Source organism: Mirounga angustirostris, unplaced genomic scaffold (assembly GCF_029215605.1).
Source record: "Mirounga angustirostris isolate CCGP_5_RB_7025 unplaced genomic scaffold, mMirAng1.0.hap1 SCAF_1, whole genome shotgun sequence".
Lineage (NCBI taxonomy): Eukaryota > Metazoa > Chordata > Mammalia > Carnivora > Phocidae > Mirounga > Mirounga angustirostris.
Window position 1 is genome coordinate 165,828,559 of NW_026991709.1, and position 16,816 is coordinate 165,845,374.

General features: G+C 37.4%; 2 protein-coding genes and 1 pseudogene across 5 annotated transcripts in view; 2 read left to right on the forward strand and 1 right to left on the reverse strand.

Moving 5' to 3' along the window:
* RAD18 (RAD18 E3 ubiquitin protein ligase) overlaps nucleotides 1-16,816 on the forward strand; it is a 109,149-nt gene that overhangs the window by 55,492 nt on the left and 36,841 nt on the right. For all 4 annotated transcript variants that reach the window (XM_064593144.1, XM_064593131.1, XM_064593142.1 and 1 more), the window contains one exon: nucleotides 8,919-9,056. In XM_064593144.1, the coding sequence (XP_064449214.1) occupies nucleotides 8,919-9,056 (138 nt within the window). The remainder of the gene's footprint in view (nucleotides 1-8,918; nucleotides 9,057-16,816) is intronic.
* On the forward strand, nucleotides 1,380-9,046 carry LOC123833598 (general transcription factor IIH subunit 5-like). The gene is made up of 2 exons (XM_064593157.1): nucleotides 1,380-2,435; nucleotides 8,919-9,046. Exon 1 carries the CDS (start codon nucleotides 2,179-2,181, stop codon nucleotides 2,407-2,409), a length of 231 nt encoding a protein of 76 aa, XP_064449227.1. The 5' UTR covers nucleotides 1,380-2,178; the 3' UTR covers nucleotides 2,410-2,435; nucleotides 8,919-9,046.
* On the reverse strand, nucleotides 5,198-6,987 carry LOC123834379 (large ribosomal subunit protein eL33-like; annotated as a pseudogene).

Here is a 16,816-nt window from a genome sequence, read left to right on the forward strand (position 1 = left end):
TTATTAAGCTTTGAATGTGTAAGTTCAGTACTGATCTGCTTGGGGAGGGGGGAATAAAGTACACAGGCACTAGATACAGGTGTGATGGCCTGTGCCTTACTAGAGTAGGAAAAGAAGCCTCAAGTATTCATGGACCACAGACTGAACAACAAAAGTCACTGTTTTTCTGTTGTTAGATAAATGTAATGGGAGCGTCCTTAATCAAGTTTTGGGAAGTCAACGTGATTTTTCTTGAGATAGGAAATCGAGACTATCAAATGATCATTGAATTGTCAAAAATAAGTCCTGTAAAAATAAGGATACCAGAAAATTTGCTTGGAGAGAAAGTAATTTAAATCACTAAAAGGATACCATACTGAGAAACAATGCCATACTGAGAAAAATGTGGATTAGATTTAGGCAAGAAAATATACAACTATCTATTGCTCCCCATTTACATATAAAAAAAAGTCTAACTTCACTAGGTAGGTCGTATTAAATTAATGCATTTAGCCCAAAAATAAACCTCCATATCTAATTAAAAAAAAATACATGAACAATTTTTAGAAAGATACAAATTACTAAATCGTATTCAAGAAGAAGTAGATAGGCAAATTGAATTTGCAGTCCCTGAAGAAATGCCAGGTCCAAATGGGTTTACTGGTGAATTCCATGAAATATGTAAGGAAGGAAATAATATCAATTCGATACATATTCTGCTAGAAGATTGAAATGCAAGGAATACTTCCTACCTCGTTTTATGAGGCTGAAGTTTCCATGAAACTACAAACCAAAGACAATGTAGTAAAAGTTCTGACTAGTAATCCTTATGAACACGGATGCAAAAATCCTTAACAAGATTTTAATAAATTAAATCTTGGCAGTACATATAAAGGATGATACATCATAACCAAGTGGGATGTATCCTAATAAGGCAAGATTGGTTTAATTTTAGAAAATTCATCATTGTAATTCACTGTATTAAGTGACTGAAAAAAAACCACTATATGATTCTCTAAGTGGGTGCAGAATAAGCATTTGACAAAATTGAACACCCATTAATAATAAAAACTCTTACTAAAATAGAATTTCTTCAATCTGATAAAGAATATCTACAGAAAACCTACAGCTAGCATCATAATTAATGATGAAATAGTAAATGCTTTTCTTCTGATTGGGAACAAGGTAAAGGTGTCCATTCTCACCTCTTTTGTTCAACATTGTATTTACAGTGTGAAGAAGCAGGAATAAATAGTATACAGATTTGAACAGAAGGAATAAAACTATATTCACAGCCGAGATGATCATCTTTCACAAATAGTTTGAATCATAAAAGAAAAAGCTTAAAGAAAATGTGATAAGTTATATTTCAGTAGAATTAAACTTTTACTCTTTAAAAGGCAAATATAAAAATGAAAAATCAAGCTACAGATTGTGAGAAAATATTGTAAAATTTATATTTGACAAAGTACTAGTGTCTATATTATGTTCTATATATGTACTATATTCTTTAGAACTCTTACAATTCAGTAAGGCAAATACCATATTTTTTTTACGAGGGCAAAAGATTTAAACATTCTTCATCAAAATAGGTATTCAAAAACCAAATAACCACATGAAAATATATGGTTAATCTTATTAGTCTTTAGGAAAATATCATTTTAAATGAAATAATACAAAAAAATAAATTAAATAATACTATGTACTTACTTTAATGGAAAAAAAGCAAAAAAGGATAATACCAAACTGCTGGTCAGGATGTACAGCAAATGGCAATCTTATACATTGCTGGTGAGAATGCAAAGTGACACAGTCACTTAGGTAAACCGTTTAGCAGTTTGCTTTAAAGTCACATACCTACATATAGCCCAGTCATTCTACTCCTAGCTGTTTATTCAAGAGAAATGAAAGCGTATGTCCACACAGAGATTTTTGAAAGCAGGTTTATTGATATATAATTTCCAAAAAATAAAATTCATCAGTTATAATGTACAATTTGAAGGATATTATTGACACATGTTATAGCAGCTTATTCATATTATCCTAAACTGAAAACAACCTAAATATCCATAAACACATTATAATACATCCGTATACAATGGAACAGTACTTAACAATAAAAAAGAATTAACTCGAAGTGCTGCTGGTTCTGAGGGTGGAGCATTTTAAAGGTCATCTGCACCTTTGGACTGGGAAAAGATGGTCAATGTCTTGAAAGGAGTGCTAATAGAATGTGACCCTGCCATGAAGCAGTTCCTGCTGTACTTGGATGAATTAAATGCCTTAGGGAAGAAGTTCATCATTCAAGATATTGATGACACTCATGTCTTTGTTATTGCAGAGTTGGTTAACGTCCTCCAGGAGCGAGTAGGTGAATTAATGGACCAAAATGCTTTTTTCTTACCCAGAAATGAAGATACTCCATATTGACCACTTAGGAATTACAAGTAACAAATGTGAGAGACGGTCACCATTCAGTGTCCTGTGTGACAGATGAGACTTAGCGGCTTAGGGACATATCATGGGAAACCTGTGATGTCATTTGTTCAGAAAAAAGTCCCTGAACTAATTTTCTTGTTTTTTTCCCCAGTACATGTACCCTAGAATTTAAAAAAAGAAAGAAAAAAACTTCAATGTTGTCTGTAATTTGGCTTTTATTATCCTACATTAAAATATAAATGTAAATGGTTTTCCTACCTTTTTAATACCAATTTAGTACATTAAGAATATAATGGAATATGCCTTAATCAGTTAAAAAAAAAAAAAAAGAATTAACTCTCCATATGGGAAACAACATGGAGGGATGTCAACAACATTGTGTCACAACACAAGCCAAACTAAAAAGGCAACATCTTGACTGGTTCCGTTTATATAAAGTTCTAGAAAAGGCAGCGATTAGTAACTGAAAGCAAATTGGTACTGCCAGCTGCTGTGGGTGGGAGGAAAAGGGGATCATGGAGGGACTCTTTTACCTGACTTATTGGTAGTTACATGACTGCACATTTTTTAAAAAATGCATCAGATTGTTCACTTAAAATTGATGAATTTTATTGTGTGTACATTATTTCTCAGGAAGTCTCATTTTAAAAACTTAGTGACGAGAGTGGCATTCTTTTCTATTTCCGCAGATCTCTTTGATGTCTTGCTTAATAGAGGACATCTTGATTCTCATATCAGCTTCTGCATTTAAACTGTTGCCATGTGTTTTTTTGGTTTAAGTATATGAAAAATATCCAGCCTGATGCAGGAAAGGGTTTCAGTAGATTTTTTAGGTAATCATGGATATTCTTGGCAAGTGTTATTTCAGAAAGGTTATTTACAATGGAATTTGAAATCATATTAATGAAGTTTCTGTACTCTATTGCGTAAAAATCCACTGGTCTATCTTGTTGCTTTGAGTGCACCTTTTACCTGTGAATGATTTTGTAGCATCATTTGTTGGTTATTTGGAAAATATTGATTCATTGAGTTGCAAATGTTTGCATATTTATATTGCATTTATATTGTATAAAAAATAGCATTCCTTAGTTTCACCACCAGTCTTTTTTTTTTTTTTTTAAGATTTTATTTATTTATTTGAGAGAGAGAGAATGAGAGAGAGCACATGAGAGGGGGGAGGGTCAGAGGGAGAAGCAGACTCCCTGCTGAGCAGGGAGCCCGATGCGGGACTCGATCCAGGGACTCCAGGATCATGACCTGAGCCGAAGGCAGTCGCTTAACCAACTGAGCCACCCAGGCGCCCTCACCACCAGTCTTATCAGAAAAGTTAAGTATTGGGAAGTTGTTAGATCATAATGGTGGATACCAGTCATCCAAAATTCTGATTTTCACTTGAAAGATATTCTTTTATATTTGGCAGCAAATACTGTTAATTGTTTTTCTTGAAATGACAACTTCCTTCATTCATTTTTGAGAAAATGTATTAGCCAAGTCTGAATAATCACGGTTTGTCTACTGTTCTTTCAAATAAAAACAATGTTCATTTAAAAAGTGGCTAATTTAGCTCACAACTGAAATAATTACACAAGTGCTTCTTCAGGGTACTTTGGGTATGTAGCAGAAGTGCTATATTTGTAGTTCTCATTTTACCTTGTGAAATAGAAGTTTCACAAAGCAATATTTACCCTTCTCATTTTTTTAAAAGGTTGTATTCAGATGTTTTCCAAATGATGTTTGCATTCCCCCTCCCCAACCTTAAATGGCCCCAACATTAGAAAAATTATTTTCTATAATTTTTCTCTCAAAATTTCATTGACTTTGAAAAAAATATAAGTAGTGGGATAATTATGTTCCAAAGCCAGTTGGTTATGCTTATCCAAACCATCCATACTGCATCCTACTCTGTTTCTCTCTCTCTTTTTTTTTAAATAAGACTTTGTTTTTAGAGCAGGGAAATGGTACAGAGTTCCCACATATTCCCCGCCCCAACACATTCATGACCTCTCCCATTATCAACACCCCCCACCAGAGGGTACATTTGTTATAGTTGGTGAACCTACATTGACACATCATAGTCACCGAAGTCCATACTTTACTTTAGGGTTCATTCTTGGTGTTGGACAGAGATACAATGACATGCATCACTGTGGTATCCTGCAGAATATTTTAACTGCCCTAAGAATCCTTTGTGCTTCATCTATTCATACCCTACCTGCTACAAAACTCCTGGCAACCACTGATCTTTTTATTATCTGCATAGTTTTGCCTTTTCCAGAATGTCATATAGTTGGCATCATATGATATGTAGTCTTTTCAGATTGTCTTCTGTCACTTGGCAATATGCATTTAAAGTTCCTCCATGTCTTTTCATGGCTTGATGGTGCTTTTCTTTTTAGTGCTGAATAATATTCCATTGTCTACATGTACTATAGCTTATCCATTCAACTATGACATCTTGGTTGCTTACTCTTGCCATTTTTAATGTACTCTGGTACCTTCCATTCTACTCTTATTATTTCATTAAGAAAAAACGCTGGGCTATACCTAATTGTTTTCATAACCCACACTCTCACTTCCAGCAGAACCGTCCCAGGTGTATTTGTATGCCAGTGGGAAAGGAAAATTGATGATGTAAGACAGGGAGAGAGTAATCACAGGTGCTGTATCTTTGAGAAGGCCTTAGTGATGAAATCCAGGGCATAAGTTAGGGCTTGGCCTTTTTTTTTTTTTTCCCCAAGAGAATAGATCTATACCTTTATTTATTTATTTTCCAGTAAGTTTAAATCCTTGAGGGGTACAACATTACACAGATTCTGTGGCCAGTGGCTTTAGCAGGAAGGTTCTTTGGAATTTGGCACGAACCATGCCACTGTTTCCATGAGCACGAGTTACTTTTCCTCAGATTCCTCTGGTTTTGTTTGGTTTGCCACCAGGAGTCACTGTGGTGTTCTTTGCTTTGTACACATAAGCACATCTCTTGCCTAGGTAGAATTCAGATTCATCTCGAGCATAAACACCTTCAATTTTAAGAAGAGCTGTGTGCTCCCTCTGGTTCTGGAGACCTGGCTGATAGCTGGCAAAAATGGCCTTGGACCACTGCCTCCCAGACCTATTTGTCGTTTTAGGAGTCCTGTTCCCAGCAGGCCTCCACAGGTTCCAAGATGGCCGGGGTTTGGCCTTTAATTGCTGCAAGGACAGTCATTCCTTGTTTCATACAAGGAAGATAGAGCATATGTGCACAGATGAAGTAATGGTAGTTGGAAGATGACAGAGCTCCTGTTAGAATGTTTCTGTGCTTTCCAAGTAGTGTGAGGCTGGCTGAGAAGGGAGTGTTGCAGGTGTGAAAAGAGTGAAATGGTCATTTTGTAGTAAAGCAGAGTTTGCTAGAGAAAGGTGAAAAAGTTGTACAGCAGTGTTGAGTGCCCATTTTAGGCTTATGTCATGGATTTCAAGTGAGACTGGTCAGTTCAGGGCTAAATGAATAAGCCCTTAGTGAACGTTAGCCATTACAGTTACTCTCTTCTCCATCCAGGTTTAGATGCTTGAGGGCGCTAGATGGTTGGTGAGAAAAATGCATGAGATTTTACTTTGAGAGACACTGACTCCAAACTTGTTCTGTGACTTAAAGTAGATGAGTATCTCAGTGTCATCATTTTGGAGGGTGAGTCTGTCCCATTCTTGTGAGAGCCTGGCTTTGGTCTTGTGTACCTCGGAGTTCACAGGCAGATCCAGAGATGCTTTGGCTGTAAAAGTAGGTCTAAAAAAGTAGTTAAGGGGGCGCCTGGGTGGCTCAGTTGGTTAAGCGACTGCCTTCGGCTCAGGTCATGATCCTGGAGTCCCGGGATCGAGTCCCGCATTGGGCTCCCTGCTCGGCAGGGAGCCTGCTTCTCCCTCTGACCCTCCTCCCTCTCATGCTCTCTGTCTCTCATTCTCTCTCTCGCAAATAAATAAAGTCTTAAAAAAAAAAAATTTAAAAAAGTAGTTAAGGGGTGGTGAAAGAGTGAAGGGCTTGACTTGGAGAGGCAGAAAAGGTGATACGATTCAAGTATTAAAAATCTTGAAAATATGAGTTGGTTGAATGTGGGGCTTATTCATCAGCTCCCACAATGATCTCAGCCACTTAATATTTTTAAGAGGTAAATTCAGGGCATCTAATTAGCAGAACTGAGATTTTAAACTCTAAAGTACTCCTTGCCAGATGGCACAGCTCCTAAAATGAGATGAAGAGATGAATGGGAACAATTTTATTAGTCATAATCTCTTGGCATTGTTCATCTTTTGAGCAGAGAGAGGTTATTGGACTTCTTGGGCCAAAGCCAGAGCAGTGGCTGCCATTTACTTTTTGGTTTCCAGCCTAGCTGTAGGGGTAATCAGATTAAACAAAGAAAATCTCTTTTAAACCTGGGATTTTATTACTTTAGAAGAGAAAGTCATTAAGCCTCCTTAACTCTTAATGAGATTACTTGAGCTAGTTTTTAAAGTAATTCTTACACCCATAATTCCCTTGTACACAGTGGCCTCACTGGGAGAAGACCTAGACCAGGTCTGACCAAATTTCGTAGACCCCATAGTGCTGTGATACCCTTGCCTAACAGAAACCACATAGTGATGGTGGTGGTGGTCGCCCACTGACTCTGGGGAGCTGAGGGAAGTATAAAATAATTATCCTCAAATGCACAGAGTTAAATAGGACCTGAAAGAAATCACCTAGCTTATTTCCTAGATAGGATCTCATTTATTTCTGAAGAGCTAACTTTTCCCAGTAATCTTTATGGCCAGCCCACATTTCTTGCTGGAATTTTAACCGGTCTCTTATTTAAAATTTACCACTTTCCAAGCCAACATACCAGTTTCATGGGGAGTTTTACATGTACCATGCACATAAATATATTGGGATTAGGAGCAGTTCCTCCCTAATGTCCAAAGAACAGTCATATTTATAGATCAGGAATATTGAAATCTGTGCAAATGGAGGCAAAATGGGCTTCTGCCAGTGGGGGGGAGGGGGTCAATTGAGCCTTCACCTCGCAGGATTTTGCATGTCTGTAGACAAGAATTATTTTTCGTTGCCATCAGTTATCTACAATTTACAGAGCTGTGACAAAGCTCCAAGGCAGTGAATGGAATCCTGGAAGGGTAGCTCTAGAAAAGGCATAGTTTTCAATAAAAGCACAAATTTTTTCCTACACTCATGGATTCTTAATGTTGTGCCACAGGGAAAGTGTTGGTACTGTATGAAAACGGTCTCAAAACTTGAACTATTTGCAGTATGATTCTTTCTAAAATACATTTTTACAGGATTTATGACATCATTTTGAACCATGACTTAAGTGTTTGAGGGTGCTGGGTAAGTCAAGTGCATTCTCAGCTATCTGAACTATAGTTCAGGATCACAAATAGATGTCCTGAAGGCTGTGCTCTAACAATGCCTGGCTATTCTTTATTGAGTAGATTAATGTACATTAATAATGGTGACCTTGAGATCAGGCTTATATTATCTTCAGATGTGTTAAAGTAGCAGGTGTTATTAAGATTGGTGTAATTACGATATCCTGAGATAAGGTGGATTGGGGGTGGGGTAGTGGATGTTAAAGGGATCTTGATGGGAAATAGGCAAGAAATGCAAAGGAAAAAGGGAATTGAAATGGGTATCCTTTGTTTTTATAATCCAACTTTCCTGGAGGCTTCTGCTTTTATATTCAGTTAGTGTTCTTCATGTTAGTACTCTTTTCTTGGGAGTTAGAATGGTGTCTTTTGGATATATATAAGGAAGTGGTATCTTTCGTGCTCTCTCAAAAGCCTTCAGAGTATGGGGCTTGGGGGAAAAAACTTACAGTAGCGAACTAGGAATATCCTGTTTCCATGTTTGTATCTGAGGAAAGGAGAAGATAAGAAGGAGAAGCTTCCGTGACCCCTAGCCCTTTGTATTTTTGTGCTTGCCAGCTTTGAAATTTATTGCAAGTGATTCCCAAAGATGTTGTTCTTTTTTTTTAAAGATTTTGGGGCGCCTGGGTGGCTCAGTCGTTAGGCGTCTGCCTTCGGCTCAGGTCATGATCCCAGGGTCCTGGGATCGAGCCCCGCATCGGGCTCCCTGCTCAGCGGGGAGCCTGCTTCTCCCTCTCCCATCTCCCCCTGCTTGTGTTCCCTTCTTCGCTGTCTCTCTCTCTGTCAAATAAATAAATAAATAAATCTTTAAAAAAAAAGATTTTATTTATTTATGAGAGAGAGCGAGTGAGCACAAGGGGGGGTAGGGGCAGAGGGGGAGGAAGAAGCAGACTCCCCACTGAGCAGGGAGCCCAACTTGGGGCTCCATCCCAGGACCCTGGGATCATAACCTGAGCTGAAGGCAGATGCTTAACCAACACTTAACTGAGCCACCCAGGTGCCCCCAGGATGTTGTTCTTGAGCAAGTTTGTATACTTCTTGATACTCAGTTTGTCAGCATAACAAAAATAAAAGTTATGGTTCTTGCTTTACTGAGAAGATCTTTTGAATTTTAGGTAAAAAACATCAGAATGAATTTCGGCTTCTGGTGGATCAGGCCAAAAAAGGATACAAGAAAACTGTTGAAATGTCAAAAAAAAAAGTAACAAAAGAAGAAGATGGATCTACAGAAAAGCTATTACCTGTATGCGTGGGTAAGAGACTAATTACAGTTAGTAACTAAAAACAAATATGTTGAATTTCACTATTTATTTTAAGATTTTATTTATTTATTTTGTCTTAGAGCATGTGTATGTGTGAGAGCAGGGAAAGGGGCAAAGGGAGAGAGGGGAGAGAGCACAGAGCCCAACGCAGGGCTTGATCTCATGACCCTGAGGTCATGACCTCAGCCAAAACCAAGAGTTGGACACTTAACCACCCAGGTGCCCCTGAATTTTCTATTTATTTTTAATATAAAAAGAAAACAAAACCATGGGAGTTTACTTTTTATTAGGTATCTGAAGTGGAAAAAAGTATTTTTAGACATATAGCAGTTGTTGAATGTAAACTAAGTTTGTTACTGTGGGAAAAATGATTGGGAGAATGCCCTGAAGACAAGTTTCTAAAATCTTTGATTTAATGGTAAATCACAAGTTTCTTAGTTGTTTCAGTCTGAGGGTGTTTTCTAGGTATAGGATTTATTGCTTGCACATCTTCAAATATCCTACAAATAATTTTATCTTAGAATAATTTTTGTTTTAGGTCACTTATTTATTTTGGATGGAATGTTCTGCTAAAAAGTCTGAAGCTTATAAACTTGGTGTACCCATATACAGCACGTCCTTAATTGGGATCCATTTTAAGTTTGAGATTAATATTATATTTCTCTTGCCAGGGCTTTGGGCCAGTGAACAAAACAGAATCATAATGGAGGAAAGTGCACATGAAAATTCCTTATTTTTTTCTTTATTGTGATAAACTATACATAATATTTATCATTTTAACCATTCATAAATGTACAATTCAGCAGCGTTAAATACATTCAGAATGTTTTATAACAATGACCACCATCTAGATCCAAAACTTTTTCATCATCCAACATAAACTCTGTACCCATTAAAAATAATAACTCTCTTGCCCTTTCCCAGTCAGACCCTGGTAATCTCTGTTCTACTTTCTGTGAGAATTTGCTTATACTAGGTACCTCATATAAGTGGAATCATTAATGTTTGTCCTTCTGTGTCAACTTCTTTCACTAAGCGTAATATTTTCAAGGTCCTTTTGTATCATATATCAAAATTTCATTGCTTTTTATGACAAAATAATATTCCATTGTGTGTACATGCCACATTTTGTTTATCTCTTCATCTGTAATGGGTTATTTTCACCTTTTGGCTATTGTGAATAATGCTCTGTGAAGATTGGTGTTCAAATATCTGTTCAAGTCTTTGCTTTCCATTCTCTTGGGTATATACCTAAGGGTGGAGTTTCTGATTCTTATGGTAATCTACATTTACCTTATGAAAAACCACAAAACTCTTTCCAAAGTGGCTGCACCATTTTATATTCCTGCCAGCAGTGCTTAACGATTCCAGTGTCTCTATATCCTTGCCAACACCTGTTCCTTTTTTTTTTTAACCATAGCCATCAAGGTAGGTGTGAAGTGAATATCTCATGGTTTTGATTTGCATTTTCCTAATGACTAATAATGTTGAGTATCTTTTCATATACTTATTGGCTATGTGCTTTTCTTTGGAGAAATGTCTGTTCATGCTCTTTGCTCATTTTTCAGTTGGTTTTCTTGTTTTTTTAAGGAATTCTTTATATATTCTGGATATTAATCCTTTTCCGTGTATATGATTTGCAAATATTTGTAAATATTTTCTTCGTTGCCTCTTTGCTTTCTTCATAGTTTCTTTTGATGCACAAAGGTGCTTAATTTTGATGCAGTCCATTATATCCATTTTTTCTTTTGTTGCCTGTGCTTTTGGTGGTATATCCATGAAATTGTTGCCAAATTGTTCATGAAGATTTTCCTCTTTGTTTTCTCCTAAGAATTTTTTGTTTTAGTTTTTAACATTTAGGTCCGTGATCCTTTTTGAGTTAATTTTTGTGTATGGTATAAGATAAGGGTCCGACTTCATTCTTTTATGTGTAAAGCACCAGTTGTTAAAAAGACTATTCTTTCTGCATGGAATGCTCTTGATATTGTTGAAAATCAATTGACTACATATGTGAGGGTTTATTTCTGTACTCTCTGTTCTACTCTCTGGTCTCTATGTCTCTTCTCATGTCAGTACTATACTGTTTTAATTACTGTAGCTTTGTTAATACATTTCAAAGTCAGGAGGTATGAGTCTTCGAACTTTATTCTTCCTTTTCAAGGTTGTTTTGACTATTTGGGTCCCTTGAGGTGCCATGTGAATTTTAGGATGAATTTTTCTATTTCTGCACAAAGTACCTTTGGGACTGAATTAAAGCTGTAGGTTGCTTTGGGTACTTTTGATATCTTAAGAGTATTGTATTCCAGTTTATGAATGCAGGATGTATTTATGGCTTCTTTAATTTCTTTCAACAATGTTTTGTAGTTTTCAGCACTTTAGTTTTTCACCTCCTTGGTTAGATTTATTCCTAAGTCTTATTGTTTTACATGCTGGTACATTCTTTTTTTTTTTTTTCCTCCCTAAATTCTCCTGGTATCATTTAGTAGGTTGCTGCCTGAATATATAACTCATGCTCTTTGTGAACAACTTGAATGTGTTCATGAAGTTGTTAAAGGATTTTCTTAGAAAGTAGTTTAGTTCCTGAAAAAAAAAATCTGGCTTAATATCTCAGATTGGGAGAACATTTTTGCTTATTGGTTGAATGTTTCTTGAAAATGATTAATTGCTTATACTCAGGGCTGTGCATTATATGTGTATATGCCCATAAATACTGCTCTCTGTGGGGTTCAGAGATGATTGCTGCTGGTAGGTTGTTGTGCATGAATGCACATGTCTGAGAGGTGGAGTGTGTGAGAGCAAGGATGACAGACAGACTAGCACAACAGATTGGGAAGTTGAGGTCTGTATAGCATCATACAACCAGTGTAATTTTTGTTCTTTGGAATAAACTTGCTCATTGAAGTGCCAATATAAGTGAATAAGATACATGTTCTCTCAAGTAAATCCTTCATCTGTTTTTGTCACATGTCTTCAGGGAGGCTTGATGTCACAGCCTCAGAGTTGTAGGCTCTGTTTGATGTCCTTTTCTGACATCTGTGGACAGATATGGAAGATAACTGACTTTTTTTTTTTTTTAATTTTTTATTCTTATGTTAATCCCCATACATTACATCATTAGTTTTAGATGTAGTGTTCCATGATTCATTGTTTGTGCATAACACCCAGTGCTCCATGCAGAATGTGCCCTCCTCAATACCCACCACCAGGCTAACCCATCCTCCTACCCTCCCTCCCCTCTAGAGCCCTCAGTTTGTTTTTCAGAGTCCATCGTCTCTCATGGTTCGTCTACCCCTCCGATTTCCCCCGCTTCATTCTTCCTCTCCTGCTACCTTCTTCTTCTTCATTTTTTTTTTCTTAACATATATTGCATTATTTGTTGCAGAGGTACAGATCTGAGAGTCAACAGTCTTGCACAGTTCACAGCGCTTACTAGAGCACATACCCTCCCCAGTCACCCCATCCCTCCCACTCCACCCCCCGCTCCAGCAACCCTCAGTTTGTTTCCTACGATTAAGAATTCCTCATATCAGTGAGATCATATGATACATGTCTTTCTCTATTTGACTTATTTCACTCAACATAATACCCTCCAGTTCCATCCACGTCGTTGCAAATGGCAAGATCTCATTCCTTTTGATGGCTGCATAATATTCCATTGTATATATATATATATATACCACATCTTCTTTATTCATTCATCTGTCGATGGACATCTTGGCTCTTTCCACAGTTTGGCTATTGTGGACATTGCTGCTATAAACATCGGGGTGCACATACCCTTTCGGATCCCTACTTTTGTATCTTGGGGGTAAATACCCAGTAGTGCAATTGCTGGATCGTATGGCAGCTCTATTTTCAACTTTTTGAGGAACCTCCATACTGTTTTCCAGAGTGGCTGCACCAGCTTGCGTTCCCACCAACACTGTAGGAGGGTTCCCCTTTCTCCGCATCCCCTCCAACATCTGTCGTTTCCTGACTTGTTAATTTTAGCCATTCTGACCAGTGTGAGGTGGTATCTCATTGAGATTTTGATTTGGATTTCCCTGATGCCGAGCGATATTGAGCACTTTTTCATGTGTCTGTTGGCCATTTGGATGTCTTCTTTGGAAAAATGTCTGTTCATGTCTTCTGCTCATTTCTTGATTGGATTCTTTGTTCTTTGGGTGTTGAGTTTGATGAGTTCTTTATAGATTTTGGATACTAGCCCTTTATCTGATATGTCATTTGCAAATATCTTCTCCCATTCTGTCGGTTATCTTTTGGTTTTGTTGACTGTTTCCTTTGCTTTGCAAAAGCTTTTTATCTTGATGAAGTCCCAGTAGTTCATTTTTGCCCTTGCTTCCCTTGCCTTTGGCGATGTTTCTAGGAAGAAGTTGCTTCGGCTGAGGTCAAAGAGGTTGCTGCCTGTGTTCTCCTTTAGGATTTTGATGGACTCCTGTCTCACATTGAGGTCTTTCAACCATTTGGAGTCTATTTTTGTGTGTGGTGTAAGGAAATGGTCCAGTTTCATTCTTCTGCATGTGGCTGTCCAATTTTCCCAACACCATTTGTTGAAGAGACTGTCTTTTTTCCATTGGACATTCTTTTCTGCTTTGTCAAAGATGAGTTGACCATAGAGTTGAGGGTCCATTTCTGGGCTCTTTATTCTGTTCCATTGATCTATGTGTCTATTTTTGTGCCAGTACCATACTGTCTTGATGATGACAGCTTTGTAATAGAGCTGGAAGTCTGGAACTGTGATGCCGCCAGCTTTGCTTTTCTTTTTCAACATTCCTCTGGCTATGCGGGGTCTTTTCTGGTTCCATACAAATTTTAGGATTATTTGTTCCATTTCTTTGAAAAAAGTGGATGGTATTTTGATGGGGATTGCATTGAATGTGTAGATTGCTCTAGGTAGCATTGACATCTTCACAATATTTGTTCTTCCAATCCATGAGCATGGAACGTTTTACCATTTCTTTGTGTCTTCCTCAATTTCTTTCATGAGTATTTTATAGTTTTCTGAGTACAGATCCTTTGCCTCTTTGGTTAGATTTATTCCTAGGTATCTTATGGTTTTGGGTGCAATTGTAAATGGGATCGACTCCTTAATTTCTCTTTCTTCTGTCTTGTTGGTGTATAGGAATGTCACTGATTTCTGTGCATTGATTTTATATCCTGCCACTTGACTGAATTCCTGTATGAGTTCTAGCAGTTTTGGTGTGGAGTCTTTGGGGTTTTCCACATAAAGTATCATATCATCTGCAAAGAGTGAGAGTTTGACTTCTTCTTTGCCGATTTGGATGCCTTTTATTTCTTTTTGTTGTCTGATTGCTGTGGCTAGGACTTCCAATACTATGTTGAATAGCAGTGGTGATAGTGGACATCCCTGCCGCGTTCCTGACCTTAGGGGGAAAGCTCTCAGTTTTTCCCCATTGAGAATGATATTCGCTGTAGGTTTTTCATAGATGGCTTTTAGGATATTGAGGTATGTACCCTCTATGCCTATACTCTGAAGAGTTTTGATCAAGAAAGGATGCTGTACTTTGTCAAAAGCTTTTTCTGCATCTATTGAGAGGATCATATGATTCTTGTTCTTTCTTTTGTTAATGTATTGTATCACATTGATTGATTTGCGGATGTTGAACCAACCTTGCAGCCCAGGGATAAATCCCACTTGGTCATGGTGAATAATCCTTTTAATGTACTGTTGGATCCTATTGGCTAGTATTTTGGTGAGAATTTTTGCATCCATGTTCATCAGGGATATTGGTCTGTAATTCTCCTTTTTGATGGGGTCTTTGTCTGGTTTTGGGATCAAGGTAATGGTGGCCTCATAAAATGAGTTTGGAAGTTTTCCTTCCATTTCTATTTTTTGGAACAGTTTCAGAAGAATAGGTATTAATTCTTCTTTAAATGTTTGGTAGAATTCCCCTGGGAAGCCATCTGGCCCTGGGCTTTTGTTTATTGGGAGATTTTTGATGACTGCTTCAATTTCCTTAGTGGTTATAGGTCTGTTCAGGTTTTCAATTTCTTCCTGGTTCAGTTTTGGTAGTTGATACATCTCTAGGAATGCATCCATTTCTTCCAGGTTATCTAATTTGCTGGCATAGAGTTGCTCATAATATGTTCTTATAATTGTTTGTATTTCTTTGGTGTTGGTTGTGATCTCTCCTCTTTCATTCATGATTTTGTTGATCTGGGTCATTTCTCTTTTCTTTTTGATAAGTCTGGCCAGGGGTTTATCAATCTTGTTAATTCTTTCAAAGAACCAGCTCCTAGTTTCATTGATCTGTTCTACTGTTCTTTTAGTTTCTATTTCATTGATTTCTGCTCTGATCTTTATTATTTCTCTTCTCCTGCTGGGTTTAGGCTTTATTTGCTGTTCTTTCTCCAGCTCCTTTAGGTGTAGGGTTAGGTTGTGTACTTGAGACCTTTCTTGTTTCTTGAGAAAGGCTTGTATTGCTATATACTTTCCTCTTAGGACTGCCTTTGCTGCATCCCAAAGATTTTGAATAGTTGTGTTTTCATTTTCATTGGTTTCCATGTATTTTTTTAATTCTTCTTTAATTTCCTGGTTGACCCATTCATTCTTCAGTAGGATGCTCTTTAGCCTCCATGTATTTGAGTTCTTTCCGACTTTCCTCTTGTGATTGAGTTCTAGTTTCAAAGCATTGTGATCTGAAAATAGGCAGGGAATGATCCCAATCTTTTGGTACCGGTTAAGACCTGATTTATGACCTAGGATGTGATCAATTCTGGAGAATGTTCCATGGGCACTAGAGAAGAATGTGTATTCCGTTGCTTTGGGATGGAATGTTCTGAATATGTCTGTGAAGTCCATTTGGTCCAGTGTGTCATTTAAAGTCTTTATTTCCTTGTTGATCTTTTGCTTAGACGATCTGTCCATTTCAGTGAGGGGGGTGTTAAAGTCCCCCACTATTATTGTATTGTTGTCGATGTGTTTCTTTGCTTTTGTTATTAATTGCCTTATATAATTGACTGCTCCCATGTTAGGGGCATAGATATTTACAATTGTTAGATCTTGTTGGATAGACCCTTTAAGTAGGATATAGTGTCCTTCCTCATCTCTTATTACAGTCTTTGGTTTAAAATCTAATTTGTCTGATAGAAGGATTGCCACCCCAGCTTTCTTTTGGTGTCCATTAGCATGGTAAATGGTTTTCCACCCCCTCACTTTCAATCTGGGGGTGTCTTTGGTTCTAAAATGAGTCTCTTGCAGACAGCATATCGATGGGTCTTGTTTTTTAATCCAATCTGATAGCCTGTGTCTTTTGATTGGGGCATTTAGCCCATTTACATTCAGGCTAACTATTGAAAGATAGGAATTTAGTGCCATTGTATTGCCTGTAAGGTGACTGTTACCGTATATTGTCTGTGTTCCTTTCTGGTCTATGTTGCTTTTAGGGTCTCTCTTTGCTTAGAGGACCCCTTTCAAGATTTCTTGTAGGGCTGGTTTTGTGTTTGCAAATTCCTTTAGTTTTTGTTTGTCCTGGAACCTTTTTATCTCTCCTTCAATTTTCAATGACAGCCTAGCTGGATAGAGTATTCTTGGCTGCATATTTTTCTCCTTTAGTGCTCTGAATATATCCTGCCAGTCCTTTCTGGCCTGCCAGGTCTCTGTGGATAGGTCTGTTGCCAGTCTAATGTTTCTACCATTGTAGGTTACATATCTCTTCTCCCGAGCTGCTTTCAGGATTTTCTCTTTGTCTATGAGACTCATAAGTTTTACTATTATATGTCGGGGTGTT